This window comes from Excalfactoria chinensis, chromosome 16, assembly GCF_039878825.1.
Source record: "Excalfactoria chinensis isolate bCotChi1 chromosome 16, bCotChi1.hap2, whole genome shotgun sequence".
Classification (NCBI taxonomy): Eukaryota; Metazoa; Chordata; class Aves; order Galliformes; family Phasianidae; genus Excalfactoria; species Excalfactoria chinensis.
In genome coordinates this window covers 6,405,050-6,422,850 of record NC_092840.1, presented here as the reverse complement: position 1 = coordinate 6,422,850, position 17,801 = coordinate 6,405,050, and the positions used below count along the sequence as shown (strand labels likewise).

General features: G+C 44.3%; 1 protein-coding gene across 1 annotated transcript; it reads right to left on the bottom strand.

The window, feature by feature from the left end:
* Positions 1 to 2,186: 2,186 nt before the first annotated feature.
* Positions 2,187 to 17,394, bottom strand: PPP1CC (protein phosphatase 1 catalytic subunit gamma). Its single transcript, XM_072350958.1, has 7 exons — positions 16,914 to 17,394; positions 8,297 to 8,428; positions 6,874 to 7,104; positions 5,574 to 5,678; positions 4,476 to 4,699; positions 3,882 to 4,016; positions 2,187 to 3,446 (listed from the first exon to the last, which is right to left on the bottom strand). Exons 1-7 carry the CDS (start codon positions 16,966 to 16,968, stop codon positions 3,357 to 3,359), a joined length of 972 nt encoding a protein of 323 aa, XP_072207059.1. The 5' UTR covers positions 16,969 to 17,394; the 3' UTR covers positions 2,187 to 3,356.
* Positions 17,395 to 17,801: the final 407 nt, after the last annotated feature.

Genomic DNA, 17,801 nt, shown 5'->3' with positions numbered 1-17,801 from the left:
GAGATTTATTTAGCCCGGGCGTTTCCAGCTCATTTAGGTGTTTGGTCTCAGCTGGCCCCCAACACAGCAGGGCAATCAGCAAAAGGCACCATCAGGGCTGAAGCTGCAGACAGCAGCGCTTCCTCACGAGGGCCCTACAGACTCGGAGCTATTCTCAGTGAGCAGTGCAGGATTTAAACTGTCAGCTTATCCGTGTTCTTATATTGCCAGAGCAAACCCCCACCACAGCTGGCTGGGTCCTACCGAACTAAAAGAGGAGAAATTTAGATTGGATAAGGAAGAAGTTGTTCACACTGAGGGCAGTGAGGCACTGCACAGGGTGCCCAGAGAGGGTGCAGGTGCCCCATCCCTGCAGACACCCACGGTCAGGGGATGGGGCTGTGAGCACTGCTGGAGCTGTGGGTGTCCCTGAGCACTGCAGGCAGTGGGCACTGATGGCCTTTGAGGTTCCCTTCTGACTCCAACCATCCTATGGCTGGTTATTTTTAATCCATTTGCTGAAGGCAGTCACTCTTGAAAATATATACGCCGTGAGTGTACGTAGTGTTTTCTACACGCCTTTTTATAGTAACAATGTTTTTAACCCTGTTAATTGCAGGATGAGGCTCCCTGCACTGGGATGGTGTCAGGACAGTGTGCCGGGCTGTGGGCACTGGGGCAGAGCAGGAGCCCAGCACTGCTGCACCCCATGCAGGTCGGCAGCCTCTGTGCTGTTACATTGCTGTGGATGGAGGTGCTGCACCGCTCAGCTTCGGCCACCTGCACCCAAAGCAGAGCATGCAGACAGCAAAATGAAGGGCTTGGGCTGCACCTGACAAAGAAAAAGACACGCACTCCCCAAGGTCCCCAAACAGAGTGTGCTCAGCGTCACGTTCTGCAAGCCGCTGCTTTGAATAAGAACCGCTTTGCACAACCCCTGTGAGCCAACAGCACAAGGGAGCCCAGCCCATCTCCAGCACCTGCACTGCAGCCTTACACGGCCCGTGTGCTTTTGGCTGCCTTGCAGGACACAGGACTGATGCTGCTGCACCCAAGAGCTCTTTTCTAGACCCGCTCCTCATTCAGCAGTTACTGTTGTTGAGGCATTAAACCTGAATCTAAAGGACATTGTTTACACTGGGGCAGACGTTGCTGAAACTCCTGTAAGGTCTGAGCGCCTTTGGTCCAGTCCTGCACTTTGCACGAGCAAAATGAATGCTTTGTTCTTCAGTTCACCACTACTGCGGCGTCACAACACAGGGCTGACAAAGCCTAAAGCAAACCAGGGACAGCACAGCGGGCAGGGACCTTCCCCACCACGATGTGCTCTGGGACTTCCTTTAGGCCGGCAGCTGCCGCGCTGGGGAATGCAGTCAGGCAGAAAACAGAGCCCAGAATAGGAGTGTGTGACAATAAACCACATCTGAGGGCAGAGCTGGTCAGAGGAAGAAGGTGCGACAGCACTGGGTGCTGCTGCACAGATGGGTTCGTGCATTCCTTTAGGTGGGATCTGGCTCTGCATGTTCTCTGTTAACCAGATCAGTAATGATGTGCATCACTGTTTTACACGGCGGTACAAAAACGATAAAGCCATCAAGGAAACCACAGCGTGATTTAAGAGATGAGAGAAAGTCCTCTTGCAGGCAATCCAACACCTCATCTAATGGGGCCATCAACAGTTACACAGCTACTCTGATTCATTAGTTTTAGAAAGCAGTATCTTCCAAGTAGGGAAATGCTTCAATTTAGCTGAGCAGAGCATTTAAAAGTGTGAAGATCAATAGCTGGGCCCTGCCCAGTGCATCCCCACCAACACAGTCCAGCTCAGTCCAGGAGAAAGGAACAGAAACTGATCAGCAGGATGGCAGAGCAGGGCTGGCGGCCAACACAGGGCAGGTGTTACAGTGCTACCCAGACTCCATCGAGTGCCTGCAGCCCCTGGCACAGCCCTGACACCAACCAACCACCCCAGCCCCCTTCAAGTCCTGCAGTGCTCCCGCAGCACACAGGAGCAGGTGAGAGATGAACACACAGCAGGGTGTTCACACAGCAAGCTGCCCACACCTAGCTCCTCCAATGGCAAACTGCTGCAGTTGGCACACGTACCAAACCTTGGTAAGTAACAGCAGTGGTAAAGCACACCAACTTCCTCCATCAATTCAGAGGCACAGCTGTAGCACGTGCAGCTCAGACAAATCAAACCAGAATTGTGGGGGGTTTCCAGAAGGATTTATTTATCTAAGTCATGTCCTGTGATAGCAGTAGTGTATACGTTGTGATAAACCGACACCGAGAGGATTTAACAACGTTGTCGTTTAATAAGTGAATTTCACTACATGGTATTGTACACTGTCATCTGTTCAAAAAAGGTTCTCAGTCTTTAAAAAAGAAGATACCGTGAGGTATCTGCACCAGCCGCTGAGCAGTGCCTGGGTTGGCTCTGCAAGCTGCTTCCTGGGCGTCTCCATAGGACAAAGTCTTTAGGCCAAAATGCACAAAGCCATTGAGGCAGGTGTGGAACCATTTCTGTAACTTCCAGCTGTGTGACACGGCTGCCACAGGGCTGATGCAACCGTAACAAGTCCATTGGATACCACAAACTGTACAAAAGTGTTTAATTTTCCCATAACAGAACAAACAGCACAGCATTTCTACTGCTATTTCAAGTCAAGACTTCCTTTTCTCTCTGCGAGGAAGGCATGAATGGAAAGCCCTGCCAGCTCAGCGCGGTGGGTCGCATACATACAGTTTTTTCTATGCAGACTTTGGCTTCAGGAAAGACACAAACACTTGAAATAATGGCTTTAGGTGTCACTTTGGGACAGGGATGTGTGTTTCCATTAAATATACATCATACCGGTGATGCTGGGGAGGTTGAAGGCTATTTCTAACGTTGACAGCGATAAAACCAACGTGTACAGGACAAGACGTAAAAAGAAAAGCAATCCCTTTAAAACAAATCTCAACGTAAAAAAACAAAGTTCACAGTGGTTTGTATAAACAGTAAGTCATCTCCAACAGTAACAAACTCTACTCTCACAGCACACCAGTGCCCTCTTTAGATCCTAAAGGAGAAAACAAGCATTTACACTAATTGTACAGGTTGAGAAAGTCAGTCGTACGGTTACCCATCATGACGGGATCGATGCTGCGGAGCAAACAGCCCAACACCAACAAAAGGGAAGTCTAAAACTCTTTTTTCCTAGAAGGGAGAAAAGTCCTTCATTTGCTGTTACAACCAGCAAATGCCATTCATCAAATCAAAAGGGAAACCACAAACACGTTCTATTGTGAGCAAGCTGAACAGTACACGTTACAGTTTAAAAAGGAAGGTTATATATTATAATACAAGTCCCAACCAGGCAGTGCCACGTGGACTATTTCTTGGCTTGCTTTGTGATCATACTCCTGGGAGGCGTTACGGGTCTGCTAGCATTGGGCTTTTTCTTCTCCGCGGGTTTCAGGATCTGAAAAAGACCATTCAGTCATTAAGCAAACTGTTGGCTGCCCTACACTCCATTCCAGCAGCCCATTTGGTCATGTAAGGCGCTACGCAGATCATCTGGGCAGCTCATAAGCCTCTGAAATAAAAGGGTTTTCTGCTCTGAGCTCTGTTGGGGCTTAGAGCAGCTGACCAGAGGGCCCATGCCAATGGAAGCAGGAAGACAGCTGATAGCTTTGCTCCAGCTATTTAATCCCAGGGTCAAATGGTTCATCTACTCACACCAGGAAGGGCTTATCACATTTTAAAGCCACAAGGGCAAACACAGCTCTGCCTGCACTCAATATGTGAGATCTATTTGAAGCAGGTGTTACAGGTTTGCAATGGCACAGTATAAATGGAAAAGATGAAACAAAGTGTTACTGCAATAACTAGGAGGTAAAGTTGTCAGATACAATACCTGAAAAGAACACATTAAGGTTTCATCCACACTCATCATGGCACCTGCGTTATCAAACTCTCCACAGTAATTTGGGGCAGAAAAGAGAGTTACCAACTGTCTTTTTGCAAAGAACTCATATCCATCTTCCACAACCTTTGGAGAGAAACACAGAAATTACACCATTTCCTCCAGACAAAGTACAGCAGCTCTAGCAGAGTCAGCAGCTGAAGACACAGTCACACAGGCAAGGAGCACCGGTCCTAGACTTTCACCCCCAAACTGGGAAAACATCACAAGTTCCAGTTCAACAAGGTCCATCAGCAATAAAACCCATCAGAGTTCTGCTGCGTTCAAAGCTGTCTTGTTCAAATACCAGCCCCACACTATGAATGTACTAAGCATTAATTACAAAGGCTTTTAAGCAGCAGACAAGTTGCTCCAAGATGCCAGAATCTCCATCCTTGCTTTATATATAAGTCAGCTGGATGAGATCCTGCATGTCTGAATCTGGCATTGTTTTGCTCCGCACTGAGTACACATGCATGGAGATGACCACCTCAGGTCCCTTTCCATTTTAATTATCCCACGGTTTAATGCACAAAATTAAAATACCTGATGAGCTCTACATATGAGATCCAAATCATGTTTATGGAGAAACTTAGCAACCACTTCAGCTCCAAAAGTAAAGGACACTCCTCTGTCATTTTCACCCCATCCTAAGACATCTTTGTCAGGGTCAGACCACAGGAGATCACAAAGAAGACCTTGGTCAGGTACATCAGTGGGGCGCATAATTCGTCTGATCTGTTCCATTGACTGAAGGTCTGGTGACAAACCTGTGTGGAGTCAAGATAACACAGCTCGCATTTTACTCCACCTTTACACTGTAAAATTGAGGAATCAGCTCAAGATGAGTGAAGCTTATACAGACTGATTCCCCATCAACATTTGGTGTGGTCCAATGGAAACGAGAAACAACATTTCAATCCAGCATATTTTTTAAGCTTTTCTGACAGGGGACACTGTAAGATATACTGGGAGCAAGGTAAGCAAAGCCATTTCCACATGTAAAGGATTACAGCAATCCCACTTTAATAATCTGCAAGTGTCTGTTAAAAGAGCTCCTAAGAGGCATTAACACTAGAAATCACAAGGCTTGTGTATTTTATAGATCAGGCTGAACAATATGGAATACGGAATCAGATCTTAAACCATTTTTTATTGCTATTCCTCCTGAACAACTGTTTTACTTGCAGGTGGTAATACACACACTGCAGCGTACATGCTTTGCCCAGCTTTTCAAAGTAGTTAACAACTATCACATAGCACAACAGGGCCAGTCTGTAAACTAAGTACTAAAACACTGTTCTCAGAACGTTTATACAACTTCTGGTCACGCAAGTCAAAAAACCAATGGAGACTCTTTATTCCAAAGGAGACAGTACCAGATACGTCCCCTGACTAAGAATACAGAAGACAGAACTACCAGCTCAGCTATTTACAACAGTACCACTATCAAGCTCTCAACACAAGGCGAGGCAAAGACAAACCCCTGAAGTTTCAGAGCCTCAATAATGAGCTCCAAGACACAAAAAGGCCCCACAAAATGTTTTCCAGCAAGACAGGAGCACACAGCATGAATACGGAATTGCCAATATTTCAGTATGACGGGCTATTACATCTTCATGAAGTATCGACTAAATAACTTACCTCCGTGACAGCAGAATATCTTCTCATCCACAATTGCTGCAATTGGTAAACAGTTAAAACAATCGGTGAAGGTTTTCCACAGCTTGATGTTGTATCTTCTCTTACCTAGAAAAGATCGGGGGGAAAAAGACCACTCAGTCTACTTCTCTAACACAACTACAAGCTACCTACAATGGCTGCCTGTAACTAAGACTTGTAAAGAAGTCAGCAATAAAGCCTACAAGCAATTATTTATCTTCTCTGGCACCCATGGACATACTGCTAAGAAAGCTGCAAGGCCTCTTTTCTGTGTGGCAGAGACACAGCTTTGAAATGGCTCTGAGGACTGCACACATCCGTGCAAGAGAATGTTCTGTTGCTGGCAGCCAGACTCCTGCTTCCAATTTGCTTTGGAAAAATATCCCTTGGAGAATCTGATCCATTAAGAAAATGCCACGTGCTGCTTTCTTCAGGGATAGACAGCATTCCCCCAAAAAGCAGTTTTCCCTTCAATTTCTACTAATACTTTACTGCAAAGTCTCTCTGGGCAGTGAAATAGGAATGAAAAAAAAAGCTTTTGCTGTTCGACTTTCCAAGCAACTCTCCCACATCAGATACGAACCCTGAACATATCTGCACCATGTGACTAAACCTGTGATTAATCTCTGAGGAGTCAACTCAAATACCACCCAACTCCACTTCCTTGTTGAAAAAGGAGAACAAGACACAGAGAGAACATTTTGTGATCGACAAGTCAAGCATGTCCCCAGCAGAAGCTGTGAGAATGCCTCAGTACCCAAACACCGTAACAGCTTTATCTCCTCTACATGAGATGAGGTCACATCCTTTTGAAACATACAAATGTATGCATCTATTAACTTACAGGACTTATTGGGAACTAGACTGCAAGCACTGTAACCATAATAATAACACAGAACAGCCCTTTACCCCAATCACAGTATGAGTATACCTCAAAAGGTACATGAAAGTGACTGAAACCATAAAGCAAAGTAAAATCCCCTAATCTCTGACCAGACAACCTGAAGAACTTTACAAATGCATACCAGTGGGAACAGTTGCTTTACTTCAGTGGCCAATAAATAAAATTACCTCCTTGCTTGCTGTTCTGTACTGTGAGGACCAGATGATAATAAGATGAATGCAAAGACTTCCTTTTGCTAATACAGACCACAGGGCCATCTGAAGTGTGCAGAACTGCAAGTTCAGAAAGCCATTTCATACTGGAAGCCTAGAAGACAGCAAGCACCTCCTACCCTGCTTTCCCAAGCCAAAGGTCTTCACATCTGTCCATATTACTTACATTCATCATAAAATCCATAAATTCTATTAATGCTGGCACATTCGTGGTTCCCTCTGAGGAGGAAAAAGTTCTCCGGATATTTAATTTTGTAGGCCAATAGAAGACAAATTGTTTCTAAAGACTGCTTTCCTCTGTCAACATAGTCACCAAGGAATAGGTAGTTGCTCTCTGGTGGAAAGCCTCCATATTCAAAGAGCCGAAGCAAGTCATAGTATTGTCCATGGATGTCACCTGTAAAAAGCAGTCAGAAATGGCACATAACTGACTCTGTGATATTTTACAATTATTTTCCCTAGAGAAACAGCACGAACAGGAAAAACCTGCAGACAGAAACTGCCTGCAGCATTCCTGAAGATTACATAGTTTGTCTTCATGCTATCACACTCAAAGTTGATATCTACGTAAGCCAATGACTAAGAACACATTATGACTTCAGTACATATCTGCTCACACACTCATAAAACAAGTCCAGGATCCCAAAAAAACAACTCCACATACTCAAACAAGAATCTGGCACAGAGTTAAATCCTTTACTCGACTACTGGCTGCAAGATTAGGAACCTTGACTTCATTCTTGATACAGACACACCTCAATAGTGACACTGATGGAAAAACTGCCTGGGGAATTTCCTTTCCTCTATACCATGTCTGGGATTTTCCTGCAACAGCCAGTAACTCAAATTCCAGCAGGGAAGTCGTATCAGAAGAAATTGGTATTCCTGCCTTTGGTTTAAATCATGGTTTTGTTTCAGACAGGCAGAACAATAAATCTGTTTTTAAGGCTACCACATACCATAAATATTGAACAAGCTACTTCAGAAGTAAATCCGCAGTGTTGGAGCACGATAAAACACTGCTTCCTGGAGCCTCTACCAACGTGCATTTATTAAAGATTTATTTTGACATCCTTCATCCCTTTAGCATAACTACACATGAGCATGTCTAAAAAGTGAGCAACATCACCATACATAAATACGGTGAAACCAAACTAGAAACCAGAGGTGATACAGAAATTTAAGCTTCCTGGAAGATTTTAAAACTGTGTCAAACCAGGGTTCAGCTCTGAATGGAAGCTACCATCAACTACTGTGTCTTTTTTTCCTCCATGCTCAGTGATGACTGCACTGAGCAATAGCTGATAGAAAGGTTCCTTTCCAAAAGTTTTTCTGAATCCCTTTCCCAAGAGATCAAACAGGACCACTTTCTAGTTTGGGATTTTCTGCTCCCCTCTACAGTTCCCATTTATCTCCTTCCCATTCCTCCACTCAAAGCACTCAGAGAACAGGCTTATTTTCCCTTTTGCTGCAATCATTCATCAGTTTTGTAAGCAAAAGCAGCATCTGGCATTCATCTCCTGCTTAAAAGAGGATATCCATCTAAATGCCCCCCCGCTCCCAACCACGCATCAGATCACAGCACTTACCACATATTTTCAGTGGAGCTTCAAGTTCTAGCAGAATAGGCTGACTGAGAAAAATCTCTCTGGATTTCAAGCACAGTCCTCTGATTTCATTCTCTTGAAGCTGGACATTTTTACCAGGTTTTGATCCTCTCACTGTTGGAAGGAATCAGAAGTTGGTTATCCAAGCCAAGAGTGTTCCCAGCGTTACTTTAAGAGTGCCTAAATGCCACTAACATCAAATGAGAATGCAACAACTGTTCTTTTACAATTGAATACTTCAATATTATCTTACAATATTCTGTATTTACACTTTGCTGCTGAACTCAGCTGTTTGCTGCCTTATTCAAACTACTCTGAACTCTTAAAATAAGTTTAAAGTAATCCAGTATAAATGCATAAGGGAATTTCAGACATATGAACATGCTTGCCATCCTATGGCCACCACCAGCCAGAGGTTAAGCCAGCTACTGACAGATTAAAGCAGTCAGACACAGATAAAGCTGAAAAGTAAACAGTTTGAGCCCCAGAATTCATTAAAAAACAAAACCAAATCCATTTCCTTAGAGGAAGAAAATACTCAAGTCACACAAGGTTTACAAAACACAGCTTCATTCTACTCATAAGTCAGGTTTCAGTTACAATTAACAGGAAGGTGGTTCACTACCTGCACTTCATCCTCAGAATAAAGCCTCCACAAAACAAGACTTGTCAAAATGTAATGACCTGGCACACCCTTAATGACTGTTTTGCAATTTAAATGGACCAGTGAGACAAACATAATTGTGTTCCTAAAACCTGCCTCAATGTTACAGAGCATACTGCAGAAATTAGAAGTTCTTAACAGCCTTCAATATTTCAAGACATATTTTACCTTTTTACCACTCTTATTTCACCCTCCCCTGGACACTCCAGTCCCTCAGGAGCACCAGAGCCACAGGAAAAGCTGAATGCATTGAAAATCTGACAACTGGAAGGAGAGGTGGGAACCCTTCACACAGAATTTCTACTCCATATGGATTGGGACTGCAAATACATTTATTTTAGAAGGTTCCTATAAATCCCATCCTCAGGCTTTCCCACTTCTTGGTTGTGCCAAAGAGGAGGAACGACATGAGAAAAAGTGCAGAGCTGAAAAAAGGGCCTAGGACCAGAATAATTTCTTAAACGCATTAAAATCGAAGCCACCAAACTGATGAATTCTACAGCAAAGCTAAGAGAGAGCTATTAGCACCATTACTGCTTTGAAGAGTCTCTACTATGGAGAGAAATTGACTGCCTCAAACGTACAAAGGATTTAATCAAGAGGGAAACAGCTCATGTATTTCAGAGAAGGAGATTCTAGTTCTCTGGCCATTTAAGATGAGCTATTTCATTACTCACTTTGAGCCCAGACAAACTCACCTGTACTAAAGCAAGCACTGCATTTTCTGTGTTCTCTCCCTTGTCTCACTCATTACCAGTCTCTCTGAACACAGTGCAAGACAACCTGGTATGGGATTCATCTCCCAGCTCAGCTGTTTTTTTCAGTCCTTCGCTCTTTTCACTCCTCCAGTGCAACACCTCACAGTGTTTGGTTCCCTTTATCACCTGTCAGTGCTCAGACACAGAACAAAGGCACCAGCTTGGACTGAACAAGTTCCTGCAGCTACCAGAAGAGTTTTCCCCTCGTTTAACTGTTTTCCAGAGGTATTATAATCTATTGTTAGATTTGAAGTTTTCAACTTTTGTATAAGTTTCTGATCAAGAGCAAAAGACATGGTTCGGTTAGCATGCCTTCTCTACATGAAGAATAAAACAGTGATCATGTTATATCCATTCATAAAAACAACCGTCACTGGGCCCAGTCTCTGCTAGTGCTTGGTGTCAGCACCAGAACAGCTCTGCCCTGCATACCAGCTCCTGTCAGTGACCCTGGTCATGCTCACACTGCCTGCACTGCAGAATCACTGATAACACTGTAAAGCACACAATGTTTTCTCAAACAAGCTTCAGTCCAAATTACAACACGTAGTGATAGCAGCATTCAGTTAAGTGAAGGTCAAAAGTCACTGCTTTAATAGCGCTATCTTTCAGGCAATACATGCTCTTCTATTACCCGCTGTCTATGTATTACTGCTCACCACTGGCACCGACTCACATGGTGACACTGAAATTACCACTAAACTTCAAGTATTCCATTAAAATATTACAAGTAATGAAGCATACAAATGGAAGTTAAATCTCAGTCGCAGCACTTTATCACACATGAGGCTTCCCATCCGTGCAGTCATTTTTCCACCCATACAGTAATTTTCCTAACGCTCCCAAGCAATGAACAAGGTACTAAAAATGCCAAATATCCAGAAGCAATAATGAACAGACAGGTACAGAAAAAAAAGTGATCTGCTGGTTAAACTGTAAATGCTCATTCCCCCATTGTTCTTCTACAGTACAACTCATCTTTGTTTTCAGAGATGAGGTACATGCAGGCAAAAATTCAACTTTCCCATGATTTGGTCTCACTAAAAATTGCTAAAAAACACACAGAATCAAAACCTGCATCTCACACACATAAATTAAGTATGTAAAAAAGCACACAATGTAAGCAACACCATGAGTCACTCCAGCTCATGAATAAAGCATATGCATTCATTTCTGTTGAAGATTAAATGGAAATCTAAAAACCGACTGTTTCAGATTCAAGTTTCCAAGGTTTCTGATCTATTTCCATTGCACCAGTATAATCTCCAGGCAGTTTTAGTCCTTTGGCTGTAGGAAGCCTCGGTGCGATCAGGAGATGCTTTGTTGCAGTTTATACAAACACACTAACCTGGATGTCAACAAGAAAGAAGAAAACCAGGAAGATTTGACTCAGTTCTGTACTGTGCTGCCTGCCAATGACAGTCTGACCACTCACCCAACGTAGGATCAGCACAGGAGAAATGAGCTTGTTCAATTCCTTCTAACAGTGACCTACATATAAAAAGTTGCACAAAATATTTTGGGCTTTAGAACAATCAAAGATGCACGTTGGTTTGAGAAATCTATATTTTTAGGGCAAGGATTTTCTCAACCACGATGAAAGAGCTGGCAAGAAAACGCAGGACATTCACTCTGTCTGAATTCTTAAGAGGCTTCTGTGACTGAATCTTAAATGATTTTGCCCCAGTAAGAAGGACACAAATAATATCCTATGAAAAATGCGGTATCCAATGTTTCTTTTTCTCTGATTTGGACCCAAACCAGGCAGCTTGTACAGATCAGACCATACGCTACTAATTGGCAGCTTGGTCAAAGTCAAAAGAGCAGCTGACAGTGCTGTACTCACACATTTGTTCTTTCAGAGCATAAAAAATAACCTCTCTGAAATGACAGCCTGGAACAGAGAGCGAAACAAGCTAAAGATTAATCAGTTGCAGGAAAAAGCCAGGCCATTTCCAATAATATTTTATTTATACCTTGTCTCAACACACTGCTGCACTATCTCCAGACAGAAATAAATACCATTCCTTCTTCTTAAGGCACAGACATTCTTGCTTTTGAAATTCATTTTGAGAGCTTGAATTTCAATGCCCAGCCTGGGCAGTTTTCTAACAAGCAAAGTCATCTCCAATGTAAGAGTGTAAGGAGTTTCAAAGAAACAAGTTCTCCCTTGGCTGGAAAAAGCTACAGAAAAGATCCGAGACCTGGATGCTCTCTTCCAAGCTACAGTGACTGAGCTAGAAAATACTCCAGCTTCTACAGCTATGTACAATGCAGGACAGTCTTAAAGGAGAGCAATGTTGCCCTATGAAGGTATTGACATTCTAGAGCTTTTCATTTTTCCAACACATTAGGCATCTCCCTAGCCATAGCTTTGCAGCAGTGACACCTATGTGCTCTTATCCCTTCAGTGTTTGCTATTCCAGACCTTATTTCTAAAGGTTACACAGGCTCCTCACAGCCTGCTCAAAACACCATTCAATAGATAGCAGTACTAAAGTTACTGTTGTACTTTCCAATACTGGAGGAGAGCTGCTGGAAAGCAACAGCAGATCACAAATCCCAGCTCTAAAATGAGGATGTGAGCACAGTATGACAGCTGCTCAGCAGAGGGGGAGAGGAAGAATGGGAAGAAAAGCAGGACCAAGGACTTCCCTGCCACTTTGGTGCACAGGGACAGAACAAACCTCAGCTGCAGCTGCCAGGACCTGGCATCTAGGACAACTTTTAGATAGGCCTAAAGGACAGAAGAGTCAGGAACTGCAGGATCTGTAGCATACAGCCATCAGACAGCCGTGTGTGTGCAGCACAGCAGACTGTAGGCAACAATCCATTGCCAGCATTTTCCAGTGGTCACTATGGTGCCATACAATTCTTTAACGAAGGTAATGCCATTACAAAAAGTAATGTTACCTATTAATAGAGAAGGGTGGGATCCTTAAGAAAGGATATTAAAAACTAACAGATTTCATCATTTAGATCCATGAACAGATCCATGCATTTCTCTTTTCTTTAGCAATACTTTACCAGAAGCCATCAGCTGAAGTGCTGGAACTGAGTACTTGCATGTTTTAAACAGTCTATCAGCAGCTCAGCTCATTTTTAGCTTATTAAACAAGTCTTTCAGTTTTGCCATATTTTACATTAAGATGCTTGTAATCTTAGAGACATCTCCAAAAATACCACAGGTTGTTTTTGTCTTGTTTTTGGCAGATCCTGATGACAGCTTCACATTTGATTTTGCACCACAGACACAAAGGGAATAAATAACGTGGAGGTAGTTGATTTTAAAAGGTTTTAGTTTACTTCAGGCAGTATCAACTTTGATCAGATCACTGCTAGATTGAAACTGAAAAGCAACTCCACAGTGCCCAAACCTCCGAGGAAAACTTCTAGACTACGTTTTTTGTAGGGCGACAGTTGACAGCAGCGTTATCAAACACAACATCTTGCCATGACCGCAAGGTTTCCATTTTGTAACATAGTGTCATAGGAGAGAGCTACAAAGCAACAGGTGCTCACTCAAACACTCAGATGACAAATCCCTCCTTCACTAGGGTGATACAATGTAGCACGTAACCAACTTATCGGAATCCGCAACAGGAACAGGAACCTAACCCCCGTCTTCCAGATGCACAGCTCTTATCTCTGTGATCAAAAATTGCTGCAACATAGAACAAAGCAATTAACATTTAGCTACCTGAGCTATTGAAAAGCACAGTTTGAGGTCAACGAGTGCTGCTTGTTTATTAGAAACTTGTCGTGGCATCCCAACCTACCAAGTGAAATCTGTCCCAATTTCAGATAAACATCTGTGAGAATCAGACAGACTGAAGCTGAACAGAAAGCAATCCTTCACACCCAGTCAATGCTGGGTCTGAGCAGAAAGGCACACAACCAGAAAACTGCACTTATAAGAAACAGTCTTGCTATTGTCAGAACAAGTCTATCCATACTCTTTGGCTTATCTATTTTTGATAATGGGATGATCCTCTTTCACCATTTAAAGCAAATTAAAGAGCATCTCCTCAACAGCTATACAACAGGCTTTACTGGGAATAGCAATCTGTGGGTGTATAAATGGGGAACTTAGAGGATTTGGAAAATTATTGCTGATTTTAGTTCACTAACCAGGATTTCAGCTATCAAAAAGGCTACTGCCATTCTGGCCTCGCATGAGTTTATCCAACGCAGCCTCCATTTATTACTTGCTTTCCCTCAATAGCAGCCGCAGAGGCTAGAGCACAAAAAAGATTGTCAACAAATTCCTTCAGTTTGGGTTCCTCTTATGTTGAAATTCTATTCTTTTACCCTGTCTTTTATTATTACTGTGCCAAGACTAGGACATGTCAATCTCCTTTGCTACATCTGTCACCATGAGCACTATTTTCAACCCAAGCCCTACTCACTCAAGGATGAGAACAGGGGCTCTCATTATGGAACATAATGTAACACAGAAAGGAAGCCATGCTCACTCAGGGATCTCTGGATTTCTTTTCACTCATCCTTTGACCACAGCCAAACTCCACCACGTCCTGGAAGCCCTTCCACTACTATGCAGATGATGCTGACTGTTCACATTACTTGCAGCTTCAGTTTAGCAGACACACAAAGCTGTAAGCTCAGAGCCATGAAGTCACTGCCTACAGTATTCCTGGAAGGAGAGTAATGTGCTCTTAGGGTTGCCCCTTGTTATTCCTCAGACATAAAAATATGAGCCTTTATCCACTACCAAGCATACATAGGAAACATTTCAATACTCACTGTTGGATACTGTCATTTAGTAAGCTTTAAAAGCCTTATTCTTGAGAAAACTGCTGTTAGAAAGTTACTAAAAGCCCCAAAACCAGACAAACTGTTCTCATGAAAACGTTCCTAAGAGAACACAGCCCTCATTAGTATGCCCAGGGCTTCCAGCAACCTGCTCACTGAGGCTGAGCACAATGTTACTGAGGAAGGTTTTTTGTGATGTCTCAAAGCCAAACGCCTTTGTGCTACAGACATCTGGAGCAAGAAGGACTCACCAAATATTCGCTTCAGAATAAGAAGCTGAATATATAAATATATCCAGATTTTTTGAAAGACTAATTTAATAATTAGCTAACTACCCTGTGGTAGGTGAGACAGTATCAGCTACTTGAAGTCATTTGGATCTGTGTAATTACCTCAAATTTCATAAAGTAAGTCACGATAGAAAGCAAATAAAAACCCAATGACAAATTATTGATGCCCTACGTTAGGAACAAAAGCAAGAATAATTATGATTTACCATTTAAGCACTTTGCTTTACCTAGGCCATCAGACTACACCCAGCACAGCGGCTAAGGTGCCTTATAGGACACAGGTACAACTGTCTGCTCACACTGATTATTTCATCACCTGTCTCCAGAATACATCTTATTTCCCTGACCTTTAAAAGGAAGAAGGGATAATGCCATATTAGCTGCTCATATCCTTTGCATTTTAATAGTACAATTACATATTTTAGGTAAGTATACATTTTCAGAACAACAACACTGAAATACCTGACTACAATTGCAACAACCTGAGTGCAACCTTGTTTGAAAGCCTATCAATTGAAACACATACATCAGGCTTCATGGCACTAACTGCATCCAGCTGTGTGCCAGCACTACACCAAAAAGAATGCCAGGGAAGGCAGAAATTATTCCTCATTTATTCCAAATTAAATAGGACGACAAACCCTGCACATACTCCAGACTTGATTTCCCCCCCTTCCCCACTTAACACCATGCAGATCTGCCCTGTAGAAGTTCAGTCCCACCACCAACCTAACTGCACCTCCGTAATTCCAGGGAAAGGCTGAGTCTGATTCTAAACAACCACAGAGAATGATGCTCACAGCTATTCACACCATTTATCCATCTATCCACAGCGCAGCACCTGCTAAAACACAGCATCGCTTTGTCCTTTGGAGAAGTGGAAAAAGAAAGGCTGCCACAAAGGTCAACCATCACTGACTGAGAAAAATGCTTACAGTGGGCATTTAATATACAATAGAAATACATATCAGCACAGGTAACTCTGGTAATCATTTTAAACACTGAAAAGCCATTAAGGCTTCACAGAATCCAAAATCCCAACTGAAACGTCAGTAAAGCCAAACCATTTAATTTCAGTTTTGGTAGCTGATGCAACCTCCGGTAATGGTATCTTTAGGTATATGTCCACCTCTTGAATGATCGTGTCAGTCTGAAAGCCTTCTGAAGCCTGACTGACCAACTCCCATCCCTTCTAAATGTGTAACACGGGCACAAGCTGGGTAAGAACCTATCAGCGTAGCACATCTTGCCGCTTTTTAAACTTTAAACAAGAAGAATTGTTCAAAACCAACTGCATTTCCTTCTGTTCTATCCTATTCCCTGTTCTTAATGACCTGCTCTGGGAAAATTGCATTAGTTACACTAGAACGGACCAGGTAAGAATTCTAACTATTACCTGCAGTAAAAGTGAACACTTATTAATGTCAGCAGATGTAAAGACATACAGGACCCGACACCACAAAGCGTGCTACTAGAGTTTCAGGAATATCCTGGTCTAAATTTACGAAAGGAAGCCTTTAAATAATTTAAGCCGGGGTAGTTTAAATTGGTAACAGGCACAGCCCACAGCGGATCAGAGAACAAGCCCTATTTACTTTTACTTATTCTAGCTCAGTAATCCCATCATACACCTATCGGATTTGCAGTCCCGAGTGATTCCTCCAGCAGCACCGCCGTCCTCTCGCTATGCTGCCCATCGCAGCGCTCGGCCAGGAGGAAAAACCACGGCACGGCTGTAAGACATTTCCCGTTCTCCTCAGCAGCACCTAAGATGACTCCGTGCCGGATGGAAACACGTTAAAAACCCCATGAAGCTCCTCAAGCGCGAGGTGCCCGCCCTGAGACACAAGTAACGAGGCCGGATCAGGGCAGCTCACCCCCCGAAATAACCCTCCTTTTCCTCAAAGCCTTTAGAAAACCGCTCGCTTCTCCTGACAGACCAGCCTGCCGCCGGCCCCAACCCCATCGGCTCCCCCTTTCATTCCGGATGGGATCGCAGCCCTCTGTGAGCTGAGGACAAAGCACAGCCCCCCCACCCCCCAATGCCGGCCCCCACACGCGGCCCCCTCCCGGCCACCCCTCCCCTCCCCCCGCGGCCCCTCGCCGCCCCTCACCCTCCAGCAGCCGTTGGATGATGCTGTCGATGTTCAGCTTGTCTATATCCGCCATCGCCTCTCAGCGGCCAGGCGGACCCCTCCCCGCCGCTTCCCTCCCTCCGCTGGCTGCTCGGCTGGCCCGGCTCCTCTCTCCTCGTCGTCTCGTCGTGCTCACGCCGTACTCTCCCCGTGCCCTTTCTCCTACCCGCTCTCTTTCTTCCCCCCGCCCCCCTCTTCTCCGTTGCTCTCAGCGCAGCTCCGGCACGGAACAAAATGGCCGCCGTCTCTTCAGCGAGCTCGGGGGAGCGGATGGATACCACGAGCGCAAGGCGGCGCACGAACCCTTTTATAGGCGGGCGGGAAGCGCGCGGCGAAGCGAGGTGCGCACTGCGTCCATTCTCAGGATCCTTCCGCCGACGGGTGGAGAAATAGTGCCCATGAGGGATGTGTGCCCTGCCCACAGAACGCCCCCTCCTGGCCCCCAGACAAGGCGGACACCACCAAGACCCCACCTGCAGCCGGCAGCTCGCGCAGTGTGACCGCTGGGACATGATCCTGTGGTCCTGGCACCCTTACCCCATGGTATTGAGGCTGCACGCCCCATCGTGGCTCCCTCCTGCATGAGGCGAGGCGTTGTGTTGTGTTTCAAGGGAGATTCAACACTCAGGCCGTTCAAGTTGCATCTCTGAATGTTGTTTAATTGCTCCATTAACTCCTGGCCTAGGATCCCCATCCCTCCTCCCCGCAGCAGCTGCACACACCTCACATGGATGGTTACATAACCACCATAGCAGCTCACTGCTGCCATAGGAGCAGAGTTCACACTGTGAGGGCGAAGACACGAAGGATGTGGTTTATTGTACGGTTGCTCATAATCTGGCCACGTATAAAAATGTAGGTATTATA

What these genes read in the sequence shown, in the direction of transcription:
- PPP1CC (XM_072350958.1), bottom strand. Translation starts at nt 16,968, where the DNA reads ATGGCGGATATAGACAAGCTGAACATCGACAGCATCATCCAACGGCTG. An exon ending in GATATTCTGCTGTCACGGAG is followed by an intron (nt 4,700 to 5,573) that starts GTAAGTTATTTA and finishes GACTCCACACAG; the next exon opens with GTTTGTCACCAGACCTTCAG. An exon ending in CCTTAATGTGTTCTTTTCAG is followed by an intron (nt 3,447 to 3,881) that starts GTATTGTATCTG and finishes GGTCTTTTTCAG; the next exon opens with ATCCTGAAACCCGCGGAGAA.